The sequence below is a fragment of the Danio rerio genome, chromosome 19 (genome assembly GCF_049306965.1).
Source record: "Danio rerio strain Tuebingen ecotype United States chromosome 19, GRCz12tu, whole genome shotgun sequence".
In the NCBI taxonomy this organism is placed as follows: domain Eukaryota; kingdom Metazoa; phylum Chordata; class Actinopteri; order Cypriniformes; family Danionidae; genus Danio; species Danio rerio.
The window spans coordinates 11123039-11149865 of record NC_133194.1 but is presented as its reverse complement, the minus strand read 5'-3'; the positions used below and the strand labels follow the sequence as shown (position 1 = coordinate 11149865).

Below are 26827 nucleotides of genomic sequence, written 5' to 3'. Positions count from 1 at the left end.
TAGAGGCAACCTATGCAGCAGAATAGAGAAGGTGCCGTCCGCGACACCTCCCTCACCACCCGCATCCTCAGTTATGTCCGCGACACCTCCCTCACCACATGCGTCCTTAGTTACGTCCGCGACACCTCTCTCACCACCCGCGTCTTTAGTTACATCCGCGACACCTCCCGCATCCTCTGTTATATCCGTATATCTGTAATTAGTCATTTAAGTTAATTTAATGAAGAGACCACATAGAGTTGTCAATTTTCCATTACTCAAATGAACTGAGGGAATCACTTTCCTCAAATCATTTAAGTAGTCTCAGCTTATTAGAGTTTACAGTGTGTGGGTGTTTTCCAGTACTGGATTGCAGCTGGAAGGGCATCCACTGTGCAAAACAAATGCTGGATAAGTTGGCGGTTCATTCCACTGTGGCAACCCCTGATGAATAAAGGGACTAAGTCGAAGGAAAATGAATGAATGATGTTAAAGATAAAACCAAAATGCCAACAAAGAGTCTGAGTGACAGCAAAATCTACTGAAAATGTCTTTTTGGGCTTTCTGGCACCTTTATTTTCTCTTGTTGAATAACCCCTTTCACTTAGAATTGGAGATAAATGAGTCATGACTGTCATCTCTTAACATTTACTGTACATTTTGGCTTTCTTAAGAAACTGTCAGGATCTGTGAATGATGAAGGCCTTGTGCTGTTTGATAGGACATGGCGGACACCACCATAAGTAAGCATGTTAGACAGCGCTGCACAACACAAAGACACGGATATACCCACATCCCTTGCAGCAACAACAGCGAAAAAAAAAAGTCCCGCAAGGCTGGCGACTTACACAACATCCAGGTCTTTCACAAAAAAAGAAGCTTTGATGGTGAAGTCAGTGCCGCCCAGACATTGGAAATGGCAATGGAAGAGGTCCATGGTGGGCTTTTCAGATGCTGATGTATGACATGGGGCTACCCGCATTAGCATCCTTTATATATTTATTTATTTATTTATTTAGCCCAGGAGAGTCATTTCAGATAAGTGCTTCTCTATGAGAAGCGCTGCACTGCAGACCTATGATCTGAACAAGTGACCATCTGTTCAGCCCTCCATTTCTTTCCACAACAAGCAACTTGCGCATGTAAAAAGAAATCTGCAAGCTACTCAAAACGCACCGCACAGATGCTACAGTGCCATACCGGAATATTTATAGGGGTTCATTGAGGAACGCTGAATGATTTTTTTACAGTCATTGAAGACTGATGAAAGTGTGCTGCTGTAAATTCACCTGCAGCAAAATCCTCATGAGGGGGGGGGCAGCTGAAAAGGGAATGATCTCGGAGATATCATTTAGAGATAGAATTTTATTTAAAGATGCATTATTAACACGAACATGAAACATTCATTATCTGAGGGAAAGAAAAAAAACAAAGGTCAGTCCGCGGATACCCAAATCACTACCAGTGCTTGGATTTAGAGATTTGCAGGAGCACAAATTGCTGCTTTGAAAACATCGCAATTTTGGATGTAGAATACCTGGGACTAAAAGAGCGATACGTTCTTGTTAGCTTTGTGAAAAGATCCTCTTTTGCCAAGTCATACGTGGGCAAGCCATGAGGACTAGAAAAGCAGATTCCCAGCCAGTCAATTTTTCAGAGTCAGTGCACAAATTTACTGCCACGTATGCTACTACCTCAAGCTGAACCACGCTGAAAAGAGCCTGCTTGTTGAGCAGCGAGTAGCTCTTATTTGATTTTTGCCCTTCACTTACTTTGACAAGTTCTTGTTTGTAGTTCTAAAAGACCAAAAGAACAGTTCCCTCAAGTTTTGTCATTATTTACGCACCTATTGTTTGAAATCCATGTCATTTTCTTGATTCGGCAGAACGCGAAAGGTGAGTTTCTAAGAATATCCTGCGTCATGTATTGAAAGTGAATAAAAACTGGGGCTGTCAAGCTCTGAAATGATAAAAGAAACGGAATAAAGCTAATATAAAAGTGATCTGCAGACAGAAGCTAATAGTAATGGACAGGAAGTCAGGAAGACTCAAGATCTGAATAACAAGAATCACACAAGAACCTTTGATTTCTTTAATGGATCAAACTATTAATTAAAATAGTTGGAGTAAAAAGACAATCCTGGGTTTTTTATTGTTAATTCCAGTGTTTAAGTTATCCTAATATTGATTTAATTTTATTTATTTTTTGTTGGCTAAATGACCTTTTGTTATATAAATTAAAGACATGTACATCTGAAATGTTCACAAAGGAACTAGAATCAAACTAAGGTATTGTAAATCGAAATCTCACATTCATTCATTTATTCATTTTCTTTTCGGCTTAGTCACTTTATTAATTTGGGGTCGCCACATCGGAATGAACCGCCAACTTATTCAGCATATGTTTAACACAGTAAATGCCCTTACAGCTGCAACCCATCACTGGGAAACACCCATTCACCACACACATACACTATGGACAATTTTAGCTTACCTAATTCACCTGTACCACATGCCTCTGGACTGTGAGGGAAACCGGAGGAAACCCACGCGAAACATGGGGAGAACATGCAAACTCCACACAGAAATGCTAACTGACCCAGCCGAGGCTCGAACCTTTATGCTGTGAGGTGATTACCTACTTCGCCAGAAATCTCATAAACATTCATTCATTTTTCCTTCATCTTAGTCCCTTATTTGTCAGGGGTCACTACAGTGGAATGAACTGCCAACTTTTCCAGCATATGTTTTAGGCAGCGGATGCCCTTCCAGCTGCTACCCAGTACTGGGAAACACTCATACACACTCATACACTACAGCCAATTTTGCCTATGCAATCAACTTACACCGCATGTCTTTGGATTGTGGGGAGAAACCCACAGGAACATGGGGAGACATGCAAACTGCACAGAGTAATGCCAACTGGTCCAGCCAGGACCTTCTTGCTGTGAGGTGACAGTGCTAACCACTGAGCCTCTCATGAAAATCTGTACAATAAATAAAATAACTTTTTTTTTTAAAGGCCTGCTCATTTATGCTTAGGATTACTAGCTGGCCTTCTTGAGCACCAGAAGCTGCCTCTACAGTACATATTGGAGAGCACTGATGTGCCAAGATCTGGTCGCCATGCAGAAAACGTATATTGCCTTTACAGTGCACCGCAGAAATCTCAAGACTTTTTCTCTTTGACTCATTTCTTCATGAGGTCACTCGGCCCAGAATGAGTCAATTCTACTGATCAACACTGAATGGATTTGCACTGTGAGATCTGCGTGTCAAGACTGAAATATTTTTGGCATCATACTCTTGGGGAAACGTTATAAACTCAACAAAAACACTGAACAAGCTTTTACTGTTTACATTTTTATATAATATACAGTAGGGTGCGGCACAGTGGGTAGCGCTGTCGTCTTACAGCAAGAAGGTCGCTGGTTCGAGCCTTGGCTGGGTCAGTTGGCATTTCTGTGTGGAGTTTGCATGTTCTCCCTGTGTTCACATGGGTTTTCTCCGGGTGCTCCGGTTTCCCCCACCAAAGACATGCGCCATAGGTAAATTGGGTAAGTTTAATTGTCCTTAGTGTATGTGTGGGAATGAGTGTGTATGGATGTTTCCCAGTGATGGGTTGCAGCTGGAAGGGCATTCGGTCGTAAAACATATGCTGGATAAGTTGGCGGAAAGAAAGCCAAAAAGAAAATGAATGAATGAATACAGTAGGGTTGTCGCGATAGCATTAGTTCATCTTACGATACTATACCATGCAGCTGAAGTATCATGATACAAAATAGTATTGCAATACTACTCAAATTATAAAGAAAATTGTCAGAAATACTATATTTTAGATGTTATTATAGGTCTACTTTTATTTAGTTCATGATTCCCTTATTATTGAAAAAAGTATTATTTGCACGTCACTTCACCTAAATGTATTAGTTTGTTTTGTTTATTTTTTAAATAGCTGACCTACAAAAAATACATTGAAATAAAGATACAAATTATACCAAATGAAAATTGTTACAAAAAGAGCATTTTTCCAACAAAATTAGGTTATATGAAGTGTCAAAATGTTTTAATGTTTCCTTTCGCCATTTTTGGTTTTTCATTTTTTTTTTCTCTCTAATTAGGTAACAATCCATAATAATTCATAATTTCACTTTGTGAGTCATTCTTTTAAAGAGATTTCTGTGGTTATTGTAGCTACTAAATCATATTGATAGGAACAGAAATGAACCGGTACACGGTTTACCGGTACTATGGTACGATATTATGGCTCCAAAATACAGGTGATGCCACTGTATTTGTAAATGGTAGTATCGTCATGAATGGTTTATCTACAATACATTATGTTGTATGTAGAAAAGTCACTAAAATGCTCACGTTTGTGCAACAAAAAATTTTTTATTTAGAAGTCACACCTTTTATGGTAGCCTATTGCACGTTTTCTAACGCTTCAGTTCGTACGCACATCTGAATCAGGTAATTTCTCTTCCTGTAAATATGCTTTATTAGCAACCGCAACAGTCTCTTTAAAAGAACGACTCACAAAGTGAAATGTTAAATTACTTTGGATTCTTACCTGTAAAGACAAAATAATAAAATAAATAAATGAAAAACCCAAAATAGCAACAGGAAACATTGAAACAATTATTAACCACTTCACATAGCCTATTTTTTGGAACAGTGCTCCTTTGTAACACATTTCATTCTATATAATTTGTGTCTTTATTTTAATGTTTTTTTTTTTTTTTTGGTCCATTATCTACAAAATAAACAAAAGGAATAATAAAATTTTAGGTGAAGTGGGGTGCAAATAATACTTTTTGGCCTTAAGGGAATTATGAATTACATGTAAGTAGGCCTATTATAGCATAAAATATAGTATTTCTGACAATTAGCTCTACAATTGGACTTACTTGAATTACTATATCACAATACTAGTTGATATTGTGATATTTCAGCTAGTATAGCATCTTAAGATTAATATCTTGACCCCCCTAGTATTGTGATTAGATTAGTATCGTGACAACCCAGTATTATGGAGCCATAGTATCGTACCATAGTACTGGTAAACTGTGCCACCCTAATATACAGTAGCAGAATTCAAATATGTCAGACATATTTGGAAATAGTAGCTGATCTATTTTCAGACCTCAGGCATTTTCCAAGGACTGAACTCATTCAAAGTCTTGTTTAGCTACTGTACATGTATTTATTTTCTTCTTTCAACAGCTGCTTTGCTACAATATCTAGCATTTAAATAATATGAATTTCTCTGAAAAAACATTGTTTACTTATATTATTGCTTGGTGCAATTTCCATTTCTTTAGGCAAATTCAGTCACCGGTGTGTTTTCATGAAGGTTACTTGTCGTTTAGCAGACGCTTTGCGCCATAGTACACAAATGGCAGAAGCTGTTTCCCTAGAGCCACATGGTATTAAGTGTCTTGATGAAAGACTTGATTGTGTTAGGCTTCACTTAGAAAACTCCCCAGTTTATGTGTCAGCCCTGCCTTGGATCACATTTGTGACGTCTGCGTTATCAGCACAGTCTTAATCACCAGACGGCGACTCACTGAGGCAATGACTGGCCAAATTGCCTGACTTAAAGTGTTTTCACACTTTGTACGATTGCTTCAGTCCATACCCAATTTCAGATGAACCTGCTTTCACACTTTTTTTTTGTTCTATTGTGCTGGACCATTTCCGTTCGCAACATGTGGCAACAAGCCTTTAAATGTTCATAAAATAGAGAACGATGTCAGCATCACCTTTCGTGATTGTAAATCTTTTGCAAGCAGGTTATTCATTCACATCATAATATTTTTATGAATTTGAAGCAATGGAGTTTTTTTTTTTTTTTTTTGAAGTGCTTGAATGACTCTGTCTGGTTTCATTGTCGATATCATTGCTGAATTCAGTGTTCCAGAGTCCAAAGCAGCCCACTCTTTAATCTCGCCTTCAGAAAGTCAAGCTCACAGACTTTAAGGGCAAACAGAATAATATCTTGCCGTTTAGTCGATGCCCTCAGTTTTTGCTCAGAGTAAAATTGTGGTCTACACACTAGCAGGCATATCAGAGCAAATGAAACTGAACACTACTTTACATCCTGCACAACTGATGTAGCAATGTTGACTAAGCATGATGCTAAAAGATGCATACGTTTATATCCTTTTAACTGCCTGCTCTACCAAATGGTTGATCGTGCTTTGACTGTTCTAAATAATGACTGTTAAAGTCATTTAAAGAATGACCGTTTTAAATACTTGTTTACACACACAGCATTGTTGGTTTACAAGAAAATCAAACAAACATAATCCTGTTGCACTACAGTAGTACACTTGATTTTGGTTTTATTGTAACGTGGTAAACGTGTTAAATAAGAATCTGAAATATTTTATGGCATACTCTGAAATTCTTTATGGCATACATATGGATGGTTTAGTATTCAAAAATGTTTTATTTTGATTTAAAAAAAATTATAAATTACCCTCACTTGTAATCACAATTCATATTTTCAGATTTTTTATAGTATATGTATTAATTCCGGTACTTTTGCTATAAACCAGCATATCAACCGATTTTACAAATATTTTGAAACAGATTGAAACATTTATATATTTTCTAAAACAACTAACCACAGAGTTACTGGACCAGTAAACATTTTTGATATTTTAATAAAGAAAATAAACAAGCGTTTTGGATTTGACAAAAAAAAAGTCTGCAAGTTTGTATTCTAAAGCATACTTTGTAGAAATTCTGTGAATTAAACGACACCACCCAAAAGAAACAGTGCTAATCAAAAAGAGACAAGTTGGCTCACTAAAAAACAAAATTTATTGATTTTATTTTATTTGACATTTTAAAGCTTTGCTATGGGAATGACCGCTCTTCGTTATGGATGTGACATGAAATTGGCACTCGTTAGGGCTGTGTGATATTCGCAAAAAGAAACCTATCACGATTTTCCTGAACAATATTTCGATTTTAATCACGATTTTGTCACACACAGACGTTTTACTGTGCGAGTCTGTAACAATTACAGTAGATGTTTATCAAATACCTGTAACATCTCTAACAGAGATTAGGCATTCATTCATTTTCTTTTCGGCTTAGTACCTTTATTAATCTGGGGTCACCACAGCGGAATGAACAGCAAACTTTTCTAGCATATGTTTTACGCACCGGAGGTCCTTCCAGCCACAACCCAACACTGAGAAACACCCATACACTCTGGCATTGACACACTGACAGCCGATTAACTTAATCATATCACCTGTACTGCATGTCTTTGGGCTTGTAATTACATTTAATATTTTCAGATTTTTTCATATATGTATTAATTCCAGCACTTTTGCCATAAATCGACATATCAACTGATTTTAGAACATTTTGAAACATATTGAAACAAACATTTACGTACATTTTCCAACAACTAACCACAGAGTTACGAGATCAGAAAAAAAGATCAATCTGGAAACATTTTTGATATTTTAGATGAAGAAATAAACATACGTTGTAGATTTGATCTCAAACGCCTTCGAGTCTGCATTCTACAACATACTTTGTAGAAATTCTGTGAATTAAACGACACGACCCAAAAGAAACAATGCTGATCAAAAGCATACAAGTTGGCTCACCATAGAACAAAATGTAGTGATTTTATTTTATTTGACATTTTTGCATTTATGAGGAAAAAGCTTTGTTATGGGTATGAGGCTCTTCATTATGGATGTGGCATATATGAAATTGGCACTCGTTCGGGCTGTGCAATATGGGCAAAAGAAACCTATCACAATTTTCCTGAACAATATTGCGATTTCGATTTTAATAATAATTAAAATCTAATAATTCTGATTTCAACTGTATATGTTCCATGTACCACTTTTACAGATAGCATATTCATATTTTATATTATTGTATGCAAGAAAGCCCAATCACAGCAGACCAATATCAGGTCTGGATTCGCATTGACAGAAGTTCCTTCTAAGATTTTAGACTAATAAAAACATGACTGATGTGAAACAAACCTGTGGCCAAGTCTGCACACTGACGGAAATAGAGAAAAAAAACCCTTTCTATTCTGTTTTTCTTTTTCTTTTTACAGTTAACCTATGTTATTATTGAATGAATAAACTTTAGTTCAGTGTTTCCACTGTCTGTTCTGTTCCCACCACACTTATTTGTAAACCATAATGAAACCTGTATCATATATTTAAAACAACAAAAGTTAAAGATTTTTTATTGAAATGATGTTTCAATTGTTTATTTAAAGTTATGTTTCTGTAGTGTCTGTTTGATAAAAGGATTATGTGAACCAATGATCCTACAAATGCAAGCCTTCTTTAAAGAAATGAACACAACATGCAAAGTTTTGAACACTGGAGAGCCTGCGTTAAAAGTAGTGACTGTTTAGAGTTTTGTGTCTAGAATTTTGAAAATTGAAATCAGGGTTCTGAAATTTGTGGCAAAACACTTGAAAAAACTGTAAAGGGATATTTAAAATAATATTAAAACATGTTCAAAAAATCTTATTTTGATAATTTAGAATATTTTTAATATAACAATGTTTTCCAGAGTCATGCTGCGTGCCATCTGCCCCAGGGGTACAATCACTTGCCTTGATGACAAGAACCCTCAACCTCATTTTCACAAGACATCATGAACTTCCTGCATTCCGATCAAACCAAGCGAAAGTGTGAAAAATTGCACATTTCTGCTTTAGCAGGGTCCACAATTGGCCGTTATTATAGTGCGATAACAAAACCACACTTACAGATTATATATAGGAGCAATTCCAGCATTGTGGATGTGACATTTGCAGTAAAAAAGAATTTTAACATTATAGTATATTGAGACAAATTATTTATTATTTTCCAAAACAACTAAACACAGAGTTATGGTTTTAGTAAAAAAAAAAAAATCAATCTGTAAACATTTTTTATATTTTAAACGAAGAAAAAAATAACGAGTTATAAATGTGACCAAAAAAGTCTCAAGTTTGTTGTATACAACATACTTTGTTGAAATTCTGTGAATTAAACGACACAACCCCCCCCCCCCCCCCCCCCCTTAAAAAAAAAAAACAAAAAAAACAATGCTAACCAAAAGAATACAAGTTGGCTCACCATAGAACAAAAATGATTGATTTTATTTTATTTGACATTTTTGCATTTATGAGGAAAAAACTCACAAATGTGACATTTGTAAAATTTTCACTTGTGTGACTTTAGTATATCAAATATAATTCTTTTTTTTTTGTTGAGATTTTTGATACAAGCCTACACAGAAAAATGTAAAAAGGGTTTCGCTATTTTGGTAAACACTTCAGTGCTTCCAACACAGTTGAAATCAGAATTATTAAACCCCCATTTGAATTTTTTTTATTTTAAAATTGTTTCCCGAATTATGTTTAAAAGAGTATGGAACTTTTCACAGTATGTCCGATAATATATTTTTTTTCTGGAGAAAGTCTTATTTGTTTTATTTCATCTAGAATAAAAGCTGTTTTTAATTTTTTCAAAAACATTTTAAGGTCAAAATTATTAGCTCCTCAAAGCTAAATTTTTTTCCAATAGTCTACAGAACAAACCATCATTACACAATAACTTGCCTAATAACCCGAACCTGTCTAGTAAATCTAAATAACCTAGGTAAGCCTTTGAATGTCACTATATGCTGTATAGAAGTGTCTTGAAAAATATTATTAGAAATTAGTTATTAAAACTATTATGTTTAAAAATGTGTTGAAAAAATATCTTCGTTAAACAGAAATTGGGGAAAAAATAATCAGAGGGGCGAATAATTCAGGGTTTTTAATAATTCTGACTTCAACTGTAGACTTTACTTAGGCTGGCCGCCCAGGAATATTAACGACCACCCAAGTATATTTAGTGACACATTTTTATAATATTTTTATCATCCTTTTACAGTGTCATGGTGGCGAAGTCACCTCACAGCAAGAAGGTCGCTGGTTCGAGCCAAGAAAGAGTCTGTATGGGTGTTTCCCAGTGTGTATGGGTGTTTCCCAGTGTTGGGTTGCAGCTGGAAGGACATCTGTTGCTTAAAACGTATGCTGGATAAGTTGCTGGGTTATTGCACTGTGACAACCTTTGATTAATAAAGGGACTAAGCCGAAAAGAAAATCCTTTTACACTTTTTTTTTTTTGTATCCGCCAAATATAACCAAACATCCGCGATTGATTAAGAAGTGGAAAATCTTCTCTCGTTTACCCGTTTTGTAGCTACTGTGTGCTCCAGACCTGTCAACACTCCCACAGAGTCTCACGTGCTCTCTAAAGAGACACTTTTTGGCACTTAACAATGCAACTGGCTGGGTTTTTTTAAATGTCCTAAAATATACAGGATTTTTTTTTTTCATGGCAAGGTTGACATTTGCATGGAATTGCTCATAGATATCTCAAAGATATTTTTCATTTACAATTTGTCTGATGACATAGGTTGAGGTTTTGAACTTCCTAACCTGCTAGATTTTAGAGAACTATTTTTTGTGCTCACTTACTAATACCCCATTTGAATCAAACATAAGGAGCTTTATTCCTCCACAGCTTCATTTATTATCATAGTTAACTATCCAGAACAGATGTTCCTATCTAGACTCGGTCTACTGTACAAGTTATTGTTTTCTTATCCATCCATTACTTTGTATTTCTTTGAAGAGGAATTATAATTTTAATGGATTTTTATGCTCTCTGCACAAAGTCACCTTCTCTGGTCCTCAATCCCTTTGGATTTCAACATTCCGAATGAAAGCTGAAATGTATAGTCCTTTTCAAAAGCCTGCCGTCCAGTTGAAGTTCTGTGCGATAGACTTTATAGTAAGTCAAATCAATTTTGTTTGTGTTCTTCCATTTAGTCCGCAGTATTTCCCTCTACTCGCCACTGCAGTCTTTGCCCATAGGTCGGTGTGAATGCAGTAATGATGTGTTGAATTATGCAGCAGATCCTCTGATAGACCCTTTCGCCTTTACTCGAGACTCCCTTATAGGCATCAGCCGTCTACGTTCTTGAACTCACGCTTAGCTCCTTTGCTCCCATCATTCCCGCCCATTCCTTTGCTCTTTTCACCCTTTGCTCCAATCCAAACGTCCACTTCTGTTTCGTTTTATTTTTCAGCCCCTCTCCTCCGCCTTTTGGTCTTTTCCAAACGGATGTAGCTTAATCCCCCATTCTGTGTGTCTTTTTCCCAGTATCAAAAGAACCGCAAGGAGAATTAATGGGGAAGAGAAAATGAGAGAAGAAATTATGACGTCAGCGTGCCTTCTGGTTCAAAGCTATGACATTAACGGCTCCAGCTCTGAAACGTAGCCAGCATGACGGAGAGAAAGATGTGCGTTGTGTTGTGTGCATGTGGGTGTGTGAATGTGCTGCCAAGCCCCTGAGTCAGTGCTTTACTTAATATGCACATTAGCACAAGTATAGGTGCATTTGTGCTATACATCACCCCGTATATCACACACCCCTACTGCCTGTCTGCGCACTCGCATTGTTTGTGTCTAAATAAGTGTGTTTAGTTGGAGGTTAATTAAAGAGAGTGCGTATGTGCACGTCTACGGCGAAGGCGGAGGGATGGGTGGGTAGGTTTTGATGGCTGGTGTACAAAGTGACTTGAAAATGATTCATGGTGTTGCTGGCGCTTACATGGCCTGCCATTTATATCAGCACAAGCGCGCCGTCTCTCCCTCCCTTCTTCGTTCTTGTGCACTCTCGCTTTTTTGCCTCATTGTACGAGAGGCACACAAACAAAAGGCGCAGAGGGCGGCCTCGTCCCCTCTGTTCTTCTTTATTTTCACTTTTATTTACTCCGTCTGCTCTGGATCCACCCGAGCAGAGATGGACTGGAGCAAATTCACGGCAGAGATTCGACACTCTCTCGTGCGTTGAAGGGCCTAATGCGTGAATCAGTGCAGAGGGAGTAATGATTTCCCATGTTCCCTGGGGAATGGTTGGGTTCAGGGAGGTGAGATGTGTTAGCTTTCTTCTCCAGTCCCCACGCTGAGACTTAACTACCTCTGCTAGGTTAATGTATCTTGATGTCTGGCGGCATCGTAATTGATGTTGATGGACTGTGCGTTGATGGCATGCCTTTCATGTTTTCCCTCAGCTCAGTTCAGTTATGTTGTCTCTGTTTTTTTTCTTTCCCTTAAGGTCTGGTTCCTGCATAAAGCACTACCCACCCAAGTGACTCTTTGCCTGTGTCATGGCGGCGAGGCCTGCCCTTTCGTTCCTATTGGCTGTGCTGGCATGCACTGGGCCGGCCCAGCCCTCCCCCCCACTGCTGCTCCGCCCCCGGGAGAGAGAGAGGGACTCGGGAGGGGCTTCGGGCGGAGTCAACATCGCTGTGGTTCACTCCGGCTCCTCCCACCTCCCGGAAACGAGCGCCGGGGTGGGGGGCGTGGGCGGCGCCTCTTCGGCGGGCTCCGGTTCCGGTGCCGGGCCAAGCAGCAGCAGCGGCAGCTCGGGGACGGCCTTTCTGAGTCGGGCCTGGTCAGGGCAGGTAGGCGAGAGTGTGATGACACCGTGGGGCCCCGCCAATGTGATCTGGCTGGCTGTCAATGAGAGCAGTCCTGGGAGCCTCTTGCTACAATTGTGCGAGTTGCTAGCTACCACTCCACTACAAGGCCTTGTGTTTGAGGAAGAAAAGCCACCACCGCCTAACCGGGCACCGTTAGCACCTATGCTGGAATTTGTCTCTGCCCAGACAGGAGTGCCTGTGATTGCTGTGGGAGGAGGGGCTGGCCTGGGAAGGGAGCCGCAGGTAAGTGTTGACATTATTGTGTGTTAAATGCCTTAGGTATATGGTATGTTTGGTAAAAAAGGACAGTCACATAAAAAATTATTCCATTAAAGTCATAAATGAATACAACAAAGCAAAGATACATCTACTTTCATGCACAGAATCTGAATAATATAATCAAGTATGAGATTGCATACTAGGATGTCCCCATCAGGTTTTCTCACCCTTGAGTCCGAGTCAATTGCTTTTGAGTATCTACCGAAACTTGATCCAACGTCCAACCTAAAGACACCTAAAATTAAGCAAATATCAACGCCTAAGCATGTTACACCTTTACAATGTGTGGACGTTACCACTATAACATCTATCAGACAATGGATTTTGGTCACTTTCTAACACAACCTAAAATCAACCAAATAATCAACGTAATTTGGCGTCATTATTGGACGTTAAAATAACATTGTCTTTAGACACTGACTAGACGTTGAATTTTGGTCACCTGACGTCATGACCTAAATGTAACATAATATTAACGTCTTATGATGTTGTGTGCCTGCTGGGTTGTCACCTGCTCCACTACATTCGAGTTTTCTTTTTTCAGCTATGTATTTTTGCTTAAGGCTCTTCCATTTATTAAGCAAAATAGTCCACAGTTTGTTCTATCCTTTTAGAATTATTTCAGCTCGCACTTCTTGGAAGATTTGCACCTTACGCTGATGTTTTCCATCCAGGATGGTTGTCACTCGTTCTCGTTTACACCATTTAAAAATATTTAGACCTCATTATCCACCCAAACATACCTGTCACTGTCTACAATTTTTGTTATCACATGATCTGTTGAAGCAAAATGACTTTTTTGATGTGCAAGTTGGAATTTTTTACGATAAATGTGTTTCCATAAGAGTTTATGCGGATTTTTTCTTTTCGGATAAAAAGTTTATCCTACTCAGTTGTGCGCATACTTTTATTAAATTTATGCACATCTTGCTGTTTCCTTCCGGGGTTTTTTTTATGTGATATTCCAAAATGCGCTTTTGTTTGATTAAATTAAAGATGTAAAGATTAAACAAAGAATGCTTTATTTTTTAATAGAATCAACAGATGCAGCACACTGAGAAAGTTACAGACAACACATCATTTCTCGAATGTTTACATTCTAAGGCATACAGTAACTGATTTAATATTCGTCGAGCACACCGACATCCTTATTGAACATAATTGAGTTTGACCATTCAGAAGCAAGGCTTAATATATGCATCATAACATTCAGTCACACGTTAAGATGAGGGCACTTCTTAAATCTCGCGCATGAGTTCTCTTTGTGCTTTTAGGTTAAATGATGAAAAAAACAAAAGCATTAATGAAGTTTAAACGTGGATGGTGATGTACAGAGTGTGCTTCTTTTTTCATGTGCGTTTGCAGCTCTCACTGCTGTGTTTGTGCAATTGGGGTTGTAAAATGCAGAGCACATATTCCGCTTGGTTACACGTCACTTTCACTTTACACTTCCTTAACTTCAGCACTCACTGATTGGACACTCACTCATTGGACATATCACCAGTTCAGAGAGTGCTAAAAGACTTGGGGAAAAATTAAAAATTAAGCACAAAACTGGGAAATCACAAATTGAACTGTTGAGCTAGCAGCAAACAGTTCAATATTATAATGAATATTGTGGCATCCCTAGTATGCATTATTTATTTCCTGATACAAGTGAATCACAAACTTTGCACCAAGCCAATTTCTTTGGTCAATTCAATCACTCAGTCCCCTGACAAAAGTGTTCAAACTTCTTGGATAAACTCAAGCCCAATTGACACTGCACTGACACAGACCACCAACCAGGGACAATCACCAGATTACAGCACATCACTTCTCAGACATATGAAGACTAGATGAGCTCACATTCGACATGTTCAAACAAGCTCCAACAGACAGCAACAGAGACCAACCGGGGTCACACACTGATCCGACAAATCCAAGTTTCTGTAGCCGTCTATTGACATTTCTTGGTGCGAATGTGGCCTTTGAGTGAATAATCTTCTGAACAGATCCAGTCATGGTAAACAGTAATACTTCCATACGCATGATGTTTATAAATAACACTATTGACCTTATTTTGCAATGCAGAAAAGCACTTGTTTTTGCGATTGTTTCACAACTTCCGATTCACAGAGTATTAAAAAGTCTTTAATTTCCTGAGATATTGTGTTGTAGGTCCTAAATCCTTTTTAACTGATCTTATTTTTACTTTGTTCATGCATAACTACCCAATCTGGCCATTAACACGCATACAATCACCAACAATCCCAATCTCAATAAAACTTTTTATTTAAAAATGGCAATTTTTAACTCTGTTTATTATACTTTTAAATAAATGTTACTGTTAGGAAAGTTCTCTATTTATTTTGTGCTCAGGATACTGACCTGACCTATATTTTTCATTATTAAATTATTATTATTGCATTATTAAATGTATTTAATTAGAATCATTTTTGATAGGCAAGTTTAATGCAAGTTTATTTATACAGCACATTTCATACAAAGTGGCAATACAAAGTGCTTTACATAAACAGGAATAAAAGCGACAAGTATAAAAAAAATTAAAACAGATAAAAACTGATTAAAATGTGTCAAAACAGGTTATAAAAGATTGAAAAAGAAAAAAAAGACAATAGTCCGATCTGTCAGATGTAGCACAGCGCTTATTCAGTAAAGGCACAGCTAAACAGATGTGTTTTAAGTCTGAATTTGAATGTACCTAATGTTGGAGCACATCTTTTTTTTTTGGAAGCTGATTCCAGCAGCATGAGGTGCAGTAGCTGTGGGCGGATTCACCCTGCTTTGACTGAACTCCTAAAGATCTGAGTGATCTATTAGGTTTGTATTCAGTGAGCATTTCTGTAATGTATTGAGGTTCTAGGCCATTTAGTGATTTATAGACAAGTAGTAATATTTTAAAATCTATTCTAAATGTAACTGGGAGTCAGTGTAAAGTCCTGAGGACAGGTGTGATGTGCTCTGATTTCCTGGTTCAGGTCAGAATCCTGGCAGCAGCGTTCTGGATGAGCTGCAACTGTCTGCCTGTCTTTTTGGGAAGGCCAGTGAGGAGGCTGTTAAAGTTATCTACTCTGCTGCTAATAAAAGTATGAGTGAGTTTCTCACTGGAAACAAAGCATCTAATTCTTGCAATGTTTTTGGCATGATAGTATGTGGATTAGTTACTGCTTTGACATGACTAATAAAACTCAGATCTGACTCCAGAATCACACCAAGATTCTTGACCTTATTTTTTGTTGTTTGATCCTTAGAGGCAAGGTACGCTTTCACCTTGAGAACATCATCTCTGTTCCCAAATGCAGTGTCTTCAGTTTTCTCTTTGTTAAACTGAAGAAAGTTTTGGCACATCCAACTGTTCATTTCATCAATGCATTGGCAGAGGGTGTCACTGGAGGTAAAGTCATTAGGCAGTAAGGCTATGTAGATCTAAGTGTCATCAGCATAGCTGTGGTAGGAGATTTGGTTCTTTCTCATTATTCGGCTCAGTGGGAGCATATAAAGGTTGAACAGGAGAGGTGCCAGAAATGAGCCTTTTGGGACTCCACGTCATGGTTGTCCACCACAACCTATGGTCACATATACCGACATAGTAACCTACCTTCGAGGTAAGATCTAAACCATTTGAGGACCGTCTTAGACAACCCAACCCAGTTTTCCAGCCTTTACAGTAGTTGACAGTGTCAAGTAGGCATGGGCTGGTTTAAGATTTTGAAGGTATGATAACCTTGGATATAAATACCACAGTTTCACAGTATCACAGTATTGTGATTACTGCTTTAAAGTATATTATTTTTAAATGTCTTGGTAAAAAACAAAACCTTTTTTCCCCTTTTGTACACAATATATTTTATTTGGTAAACATATAAAATATTTTAGAGCAATAAACATGTCAGGCTAAATAATTCAAATAAATTTTTGTCTTCTGCTGTCTCATTTGTTTTAAAAGCATTGATTTCTTTACAATTTAAAACAGCATCTTTGGAGATCTTTTCTGCTGCAGATATTGGTGTCCTAAAAAAAATGTAAACAAAAAATCTTACTAATACCTTAGGAGCGGTATTTTGACGAATTTTGACGGTTTTAAAGCATTTACTTTTTTAAACCGCGGTATATCTTGAACAAGGCTTTCTTCCCATGCTTAGTGTCACAGCAAAGATAGGGCAAGTGAAAGGATAGTGAAACTCTTTTTCTAGTTGGGATATTTAAAAAAAAAAAAAACTTAGCACTTAGTCCGGTATAACTCTGCAATTTCATTTATAATGATCTTAAAAATGTTTTAAAAAGTCCTAAATTTAACCTTGTGAAACCTGCAGAAACCCTGGATTCAGTTGCCTACGAGAGAACTAGGAATGATAAATGGCAGAAAACAGTCAAACGACTTGCTCTATAAGTGTGTTCATGACTATACATAAAAAAGTAGAATTATATAATAAAAAAGTCAGTTTTCAACCTCAAGCAGCATAACAAACATCTAACAATCTAAAAATCAGTGGAAGTTAATGAGACTGGAAATCTCGAGCCAAAAACACTACAATGAAAGATAAGGTCAATACTAAAGTGTAGGATAAAAGTTAGTATAAGAGTGAAAGATTGTGGAGAACCAAAACAATAATAAAAACAGCGTATCTCCTAAGACATGAAAGGCAGCAGATGGGGAGGAAATAAAAGTTAATTTTATGCTTTTAAAGAGTTGGCTCAGCCAAAAATAAAATCTGCTGTTAATTTACTCACCCTCAGGCCATCCAACAAGCAGATGACAAGGTTTTTCTTCACTAGACTGAAACTGTTGTCCTTTAGTGATTTTAGAAAATGCAAGTCAAGAGCTATTAGCACTTCAAAAGTGAAAAAAACCCATACATATACATGCAGGTTTTTAGGAGAGAGGATTATCAAGAAACTGTTTATTATTTACATTTATTACCTTTTAAAAGATATCTTAACTGCACTATGTGATTCTTGTTGCATAATGACATAGGCATGTGTGAAAGTCACATTATTTTTAAATAAATCATTAATTCGTTCATTTATTCATTCATTCATTTATTTCCCTGATTATCCTGCCACAGCAGAATGAACCGCCATCTAATCCGGCATATGTTTTATGCAGTGGTTGCGCTCCTAATTCATTTAGGGAAACCAGAGCACCCAGAGGAAACCCACGTGAATATTCGTGGCGGTTGGGGGGGAGACTCAAACCAGCGACTTTCTTGCTGTTTGGTGACAGTGCTAACCACTGAGCCACCATGCCCCCTTTATACAGATTATTCTCTCATAAATGCGTAGATAATTGTCAACAATGCAATAATAGAACGTTTGCAGTTACAACATCTACCAGCAGGGGCTAACTAGACCGGACTATCCAGTCAAACCTTGACCCCTTGGTGCGACCTCATTGAAATAAACTGAAGCTCATTACCATTTTCTTTAGACCTAATATTATTTTTCCTTCTCGGAATACACAATAACACTTTTTCCCAGAGACATAATAGTATTCAGCCATGACCTCAGTTGTTCTTTCTATACAAACTGCTCTCAGCGGCCTGGAAAAGCACTGAGCTTTCTCCCAGATATGCCTACTCTAATTTTAGCAAAACAGCGGGTAATTATTCAAAGCATTAAGCATTAGTCAACAATACAGGTCAGCTGGGGTTTTATAAACAGTGAATGGGCAGTAAACAGTACAAAATACTGTGTAAGAGGCCTGGGTACAACAATTAAATGTTTTTTACCAATGGGATGGTAATTAATTTTTTAGTTACATGGCTAAACACACTTAAAATTATGTACTTATTGGCATTAAGGGACAGCAATGCAAAGGTTTGTGAAATTCATGCTTTGAGTCAGAAAATTATATCTTTTTCTCTTCAAAGGAAATTGATGAATATTTTTTAACTATACAATTAGGAATGTTAGGATTTTTTTTATTTAACCACTTTATTTGAATTTACCAACATTACTAAGGCAAATAGTTTTAATAGTCAAAAACTAAAATATTTAAACAAAATATCTAATTTCGTTATGATAAAACAAACATAAGTGTTAAAGACGCTCTTAAATTTGATAAATAAAATGTCACAAAGTTTGAGCAATGGTAAAGCATAAATACTGAAGAATTAAAGCAAGCTTTAAGGTAGATCAACATCTGTAAGGTGTCAATAATATTGATACAGTAGACCTTAAACTCTGTAAACAGAACAAATTATGGTAATCAAATCTGTGCTTTTAAGTAAAGGAACTTGCTATCATTATTCAATACATACTGGAACATTACTAATTGTGAAGTTGAACGGCTACATTACCCCCTATGGTAAAAAGTCTGTCAGATGGGGAGCTAGTGGCTGGGATGCACAAGAAAAGAAACCAAAAAGCCACTCTGGCGACATCCTTTTTTATTTACAATCTCCTCACAGCTGCTATACGGCACTCATTTTTGCATGTGTTGTTACTCTGACATGAAGTGACAAGCGCGAGTGTGTGGTTTCCTTTACTATTTTCTATGTATGGCATTATTTCACTGTCAAATGTTGTAAGCTCAGTATTACAAGTCTAGAGCGCATACATGTAATACGAGTAAGCAAATCTCTTCGCTCGCGTGCTGATTTCCTCTGTTCATGGACAAAACTGCTTGCGAGCTCTCTAAAAAATGCTGCTCGCTGTTTATGTACGAATCATCTGCTCCTGCTCAGTCAGATGATGCAGACTCAAAATTTGTGTCATGTTAAATTGATTATCCCAAGAGTATTGATATGATTTATCAATCTGCGTGCGAGCAAAGAGATTTGCTCGCTCGTATTACATGAATTCTCTCTTGACTTGTAATACTGCGCTCACAACATTTGTTTGTGAAATGACGCCAAATCTATGGCATCTCTTGTAACTACACGACCATTAATCATTTTCTCAGGGGACAAACGGACAAGCCATTGCTGCAGCTCAGTTTCAAGTTTATGGAGAAAAGTAAAAAGCACTGCAGTGTTTGGAATTTCAAAAAAATGTGAAGCAGATTGATTAGTTCTATTTATATGAATCGTGGAGCATTCGAGGCATTCAGAAAGGTTCAGATTTCTATCAACTAGGCGTGCCTGGAAAATGCTCGCATGTCACATGCACGACCCGGTGTTGTACAAGTTGTGCGACTCCATTGGAAATGACAAACTTACACCCTAGTTTATTGACATTGTTTCCAAGGCGCACGCTCAGCAGCCACATTTCAATAAAACTATGGCCTTTATACTGAAACTTCATACCGATATCGTACTATTTTTTTAATCATTATTAGAGGTGTGAACTTACACTGGTCTCACGGTGCAGTTCGGTTCGGCTACGATTATCATGCCATCGATTTGGTTCAATACGATATCACTGTACACTGACGATGCTTTCCATACACAGTTTTATATTTTGTATAAACGCACACACATAGCTCTCTCTAATTCACACACATACACAGACATAGCACCAAACAAGCGACCCACAGCATCACTCTCTCTTTCATTCACACACATACACACACACACACACAAACAGCACCAAACAAGCGACACACAGCATCACGCTCTCTCTCATTCACACACATACACACACACACACACACACACACACACACACACACACACACACACAAACAGCATCAAACAAGTGACACACAACATCACAATCTCTCTCATTCACACGCATAAACATACCTACACACACACATACACACACATGCGTGCTTGCTTGCTCGGGAGTGATATTTTTAGACCGCCTGCTCCTGTTGAAATTACGAGTTATCGACCGCTCCCGCGATTTATTCGAAAAATGATTCCCATGCCACTAGAAATCTGGTGGGGTTCCACGGCTAATGCAGACATCTATTCAGAAGTATCACTCTATCAGCCGAAAGGAGAGGAAAAGTCACTAAAGCAGGTCAAATGGGTCACACAGAGAGAGAGAGAGAGAGAAATGTAGTTTACTTTCATTCTCTCAATCGCAGTGAAATAGGGGCTACTGCTGTGTCAGTGAAAGACTGTCTAGCGAACACACACACACACACACACACACACACACACACACAAACACACACACACACACACACATTAAAATTGTGCACAGTTTCTGCGTTTTTAAGTAGTTGGAGCGTTGTAAATACTTGTGCTCACCTCCCTCAGCATAGTAAGCTACGCGATATAGCACATATGAGATAAGTGACGTCAGTACATAATAACCGGTTATGATTATTACTTAACCCAATTGCACTGAAGAAACAATTCATTTTGACACCCCTAATCATTATTGACAATGGTGTTCAGTCAATAAATATTTAAATCGCCCAGCCCTACGTGTCAGGATATAAAATGATAAAGTTATAAAGTGTATGCTACTCCTGTGTTATTTCTTTGCTGTTTATAAAGGCTAAGGCAGGTTGGATATTTCAGGGCACGTTATAATGATTGTCAGGATGTGTTTTGATGGATTCCAAAGAAAACTGCTTACTTTAATCTAAATGTAAACTAGCACATTTTTTGATGGCTTTGTATTCTCATAGTACGGCATTATCGACAACTGAAAATCACGTTAAGAACGTGTATGTAGTGTTTTGTAGTCCCCCTGTGATTACAGTGTGCAAGTGTTACTCATACACAAACAATCCAGTATACCTATTTTGTTCACAAATGACTCAGTCAGGGTCCTTTTGAAGGTCTCTTTTGTCACTTAAGCCTCATGCTGTCAACACATGCGCTGGATTTACAATATTTAAAATCTCTGTCTGTTTCACACTATTTTCCCCCCTTTCCTTTGAACAAACACAGCCTGAGCTTGTTTGGAAAAATCCCTACTTAAATTATTCATTCCACAGCAACCGGGATCTGCCATTCGCATGTGACGGTGGACTAAAAGAATTCACCATGTCGCACCACTTAATAAGATTTCCGCATAATTAAGATGACCAATTAAACTGGAATAAGTTTCAGGTTACCTGTGTTGTTCTATTCACACTCGGGAGATGGTCTCTCCGCCAGCGCTGTTCTCTCCTGTGGAAAAATATTACATTAAATTTTCATTTGCTTGCTTAGACTTTAATTAACTACACTTAGTAGAGCTCATGTGTTGCGGATTGGTGAGAGCGTGGGTTTCGAGCAGTGGAGTTAACTCTTGCTCACAAAGCGTGTCTCCAGAGACTTCATTTTACCTTTTCACAAACCGCCAACCAGAGGAGCACAAAGGAGTCTCTTAACTGGTTTAATTGAGACAGTAATTAATTAGATTAGATCATGTGGTTAAATATTTTGGTGGGAGATAGAAGCTTATGATTGTAGATAAATTAAGAATCACATTTTTTGTTTATAATGGGGACCGTGATTTGGATTAAACACTAAACATTTTAAAAACTAATTTATTTAAAACTTTTGAATTACGTTAAATGTATAATTTAGTATATTATAATTAATATAAAATATATTAATGCATAATACATTTGTATGAATTATTCAGTGACCCACTCATAAAGACGTGACTTGTTTTATTACTGGATGAATCTGTGTTTTCGAATGAATCTGTTGAAATAATGATTCATTCATTCATTCATTTTCCTTTGGCTTAGTCCCTTTATTCATCAGGGGTTGCCACAGTGGAATGAACCGCCAACTTATCCAGCATATGCTTTATCCAGCACAGCGGATGCCCTTCCAGCTGCAACCCAGTACTACTGTAGGAACCATCCATACATTCTCACATTCACACACATACAATACGGCCAAGTAAGCTTATTTTATTTAGCTATTCCACATGTCTTTGGACTGTGGGGTAAACCGGAGCACCTGGTGGAAACCCATGGGGAGAACATGCAAACTCCACACAGAAATTCCAACTGAACCAGCCGGGATTTGAACCTGCGACCTTCTTGCTGTGAGGCGACAGTGTTAACCACTGAGCAACCGTTTTGCCACTGAATTAATAATTCAGTAAGTGATAATTCTACTTATTGATGATTCCTGGTGTAACAATGTAACTGACACACAATCTATTTAGATCGCTATTGTAGAAATCAATGTTTAAATCCATTATATGCTCTTAGCACTTCTGTAATTGAATGTTTAACACAGAAATGACAATACTGTATGATTAAAAAAACATGCTTGTTAGAAGAACCCATTAGAAAGCAGCTGAAACAAAAGGGAAAATATACAAACTGCGGTTTATTATTATTTTTCTATATTTTATCAATCATAAGGATTAGAACAATCAGCATAAAATTGTCAAATTATTACACTAATACACTACACAGTAATACAGTAATGATTTAATTTTGTCTTCATTTAGTTTAAAAAAATACAATAACATTTTGTTAGAATAGCAGTAACTTACACTCACTGGCCACTTTATTAGGTGTCCAACTGCTCATTAACGCAATTTTCTAATCAGCCAGTCACATAGCAGAAACTCAATGCATTTAGCCATGTAGACGTAGTCAAGACGATCTGCTGCAGTTCAAACCGAGCATCAGAATGGGGAAGAAAGTTGATTTAATTCACTTTGATTGTGGCATAGTTGTTGGTGCCAGACGGCAACCATCTTAATGTTGATGCCAGAGGTCAGAGGAGAATGAAATTCAAGCTTATAGAAAGGCAACAGTAATTCAATTAAGCACTCGTTACAACCGAGGTATGCAGAAGAGCATTTCAGAATGCACAACACATACAACCTTGAGGCAGATCGGCTACAGCAGCAGAAGAACACACAGAGCGTCACTCCTGTCATCTAAAAACAGGAAACTGAATGTTATGATTTTCACAGGCTCACCAAAATTGGAGAATAGAAGGTTGGAAAAACAGTGCCTGATCTAATAAGTTTCAACTTCTCGACATTCATATGGTAGGGTCAGAATTTTGCATCAACAACATAAAAGCATGGATCTATCCTGCCTTGTTTCAACGGTTCAGGTTGGTGGTGGTGGTGTAATTGTGTGGGGGATATTTCCTTGACACAATTGGGCCCATTAGTACCAATTGAGCATCGTGTCAACGCCACAGTCTACCTGAACATTGTTGCTGACCATGTCCATCCCTTTATGACCACAGTGTACACATCTTCTGAAGGCTACTTCCAGCAGGATAATGCGCTGTCATAAAGTGCAAATCATCTCAGACTGGTTTCTTGAACATGACAATAAGTTCACTGTACTCAAATGGCCTCCACAGATACCAGAACTCAATCCAATAGAGCCCCTTTTTGGATGTTGTGGAACGGGAGATTTGCATCATGGATGTGCAGTTGACAAATCTGCAGCAACTGTGTGATGCTATCATGTCAATATAGACCAAAATCTCTGAGAAATATTTCTATACCTGTTTGAATCTATGCCACAAAGGAATAGAGCAGTTTTGAAGGCAAAAAGAAGTCCAGTACTAGGTACTTGTAAGGTGTACCTAATAAAGTGGCCGGTGAGTGTATATTGATGATGTTTTTTTTGGCAGAGAAACAATTCAATTCAATTCAAAACAACAAGAAAGTTTATTTTTAAATAGTTTTCTTTTGTTGCTAACAGATTAATAAACTATTCTTATAACAAACTTGAGAGTACTGTATGTCTCCTACTGTCATTTGCAGATTTTAAGCAACACAAAGCACTTAAATGGAGTCAAGCAACTCTGAAACATCAGAAAACGTCATGAAAGATCCTGGACCTTCTCCTTACTTTGTCTATTAATACAGAATAATCACAGTGCAGTCTTTGTAATTTGATAATTGTTCTAAAGCATAAAGTATGACATTCTTTTAGCACCGCTAGATACTTGTCAACACCAGTTTTTAACTTTAATTTGGTTCTCTTTTCAAGTCTTATTTTAGGATACTGTCCATAACTATAAAGTACATAATGACAAGTGCAAACTTCAATTTTTAAATGTTCTACATTGATTGTACAGAGATAATATACACGTCTCACAGAGGGTTGACATAAGTGAATCGTGTCATTTATGAATAAGATTGCGTGGGTTTAAATGAAAATCACGATCTTTTAGCGATTAATCCTGCAGCTCTTTTGTGATAAGAAAGCAGACGCCTCAGCCACTACTTTGCCTTTTGCACCTTCTGCAAGAGCTGAGAAATCTATTGCTGCAAATCCAGTTTCAAGTGCTCAATGTAGATTGATTTCAGCCGAATCAAAGCTGCGGCATCAGAAGAGACTGAAGTCTGTTAGTACTGGGATTCTTTTGAAAACACAAACACCTCGGGCTCTATCTCCCCCCGTAAGGAGAACGAGAAACAAACGTGGAATTGCAAATTGCTTCTGTTTTCAGACGATTTTTGGGGTAGTTTTTAAAACGCAGCCTTCCAGGGTCCATTTTTGCTCTCTGAAAGCTTTTGAATAAAATAAAATACACCACTTAGTCCATCTGGACCTCAATATGGCACATAATGCAGTACAGACGATTATTGCAGTCTCGGGGGCACGAGCGAGCACATGCACGACTGCTGGTTCAAGGCTAGTGCCACGCATATGAAACCAGAAGGATTTAGATGCTACGCAATTATGATGCAGAGCTAGGCAAGGCTATAAAATGACATTCATGCAACACTGCCATACATCTTGAAGTCTTTCAATCTCCCTAGCAACAACACTAAATGTGTCGTTGTGGAGTCCAGTAATTTTCAAAAGCTCTGACCTCTGATTACAAGTGGGTAAATGTCAAAAAGATTAAATTAATACTGTCGCTATTGAAGCATTTTTCGAGGAAACCAGCTTTTTAGGACATCTGACTCTTCGATTCGCACATTCTGTATATAAAGTGTGTTAAAAATGGACAGAAATATCTGGAACAATTGAATCCCCTGTCATATTTAAATGGGTCATCAACGATCGAAAATCGATTTTTATATTTTCACTGATATATTTAGATACGCTTCCAAATGTATGGCGTGTTTAGTTTGTTTGTCAGAATGCAGAGCAGGCTGTTCTGTTTTCCTACAGTATGTGCAGAATGTAATTGCTAACAGAAGGTACTTCATTAGCACATATAGATTTACATCTGAGGTCATTTAGTGCTGAAATTGATCTAGTAGTGTTTAATATACTGTATATTGTTTAGTATTCTAATCTAAACCTTCCCACCTGCGATGCATTTAATGCATGCTGAACGTCCTGCTTCAAGTGTTTCCGTGTATATTGATTTCAGCCAAATCAAAGCTGCAACATCAGAAAGACTGAAGTCAGCACCAAGATTCCTCACCCATAGGCATCGGCAGGTATAAGAGTCTAATGGTATGATAACCTTGAGTAAATATATGTACGGTTTCATGGTATTGTGATTACCGCTGTAAAATATATATTCTTTTTCCCCTTTGAACACAACATATTTTATTTTGAAAAACAAATATTTTGGAACAGCAAACATGTCAGGCTTAATCATTCAAATGAATCACTAGCTACGTTTCCTTCCACCTATTTTGCATAAATTTATTTTGGAACTTAATTAGTTTCAAAAACATTATTACAATTTAAAATGGCAACTTTGGATATCTTTTCTGCTGAAGATACTGTTGTCTTAAAAACAAACAAAAAAACAAAACGTAAAAATATCTCACATATACTGTAGGAACGGTGTTGTAGAAAATGTTGGCGGTTTGAAAACCTTGACTTTTATACCTTGAAAACTATTATCATCCCATGCCTATGCGCCCAATCATCCTGGGTACTTGCACAAAGAAAAGAAAGGAAAGTATTTATATTTTTTATTCATTCATTTTCTTGTCGGCTTAGTCCCTTTATTAATCCGGGGTCGCCACAGCGGAATGAACCGCCAACTTAAGTTTTTAAGCAGCGGATGCCCTTCCAGCCACAACCCATCTCTGGGAAACATTCACATACACACTCATACACTATGGACAATTTTAGCCTACCCAATTCACATGTACTGCATGTCTTTGGACTGTGGGGGAAACCGGAGCACCCGGAGGAAACCCACGCGAACGCAGGGAGAACATGCAAACTCCACACAGAAACGCCAACTGAGCCAAGGCTCGACCCAGCGACCTTCTTGCTGTGAGGCGACAGCAC

The 26827-nt window shown here is 37.7% G+C and overlaps 1 protein-coding gene across 14 annotated transcripts in view; it reads left to right on the top strand.

Annotated features, from left to right (window-relative positions):
• Positions 1–26827, top strand: part of grin2da (glutamate receptor, ionotropic, N-methyl D-aspartate 2D, a) — a 256122-nt gene that overhangs the window by 115180 nt on the left and 114115 nt on the right. For all 14 annotated transcript variants that reach the window (XM_073931494.1, XM_073931504.1, XM_073931499.1 and 11 more), the window contains one exon: positions 12141–12750. In XM_073931494.1, coding sequence (XP_073787595.1) covers positions 12193–12750 — 558 coding nt within the window. In that variant the 5' untranslated portion in view covers positions 12141–12192. The remainder of the gene's footprint in view (positions 1–12140; positions 12751–26827) is intronic.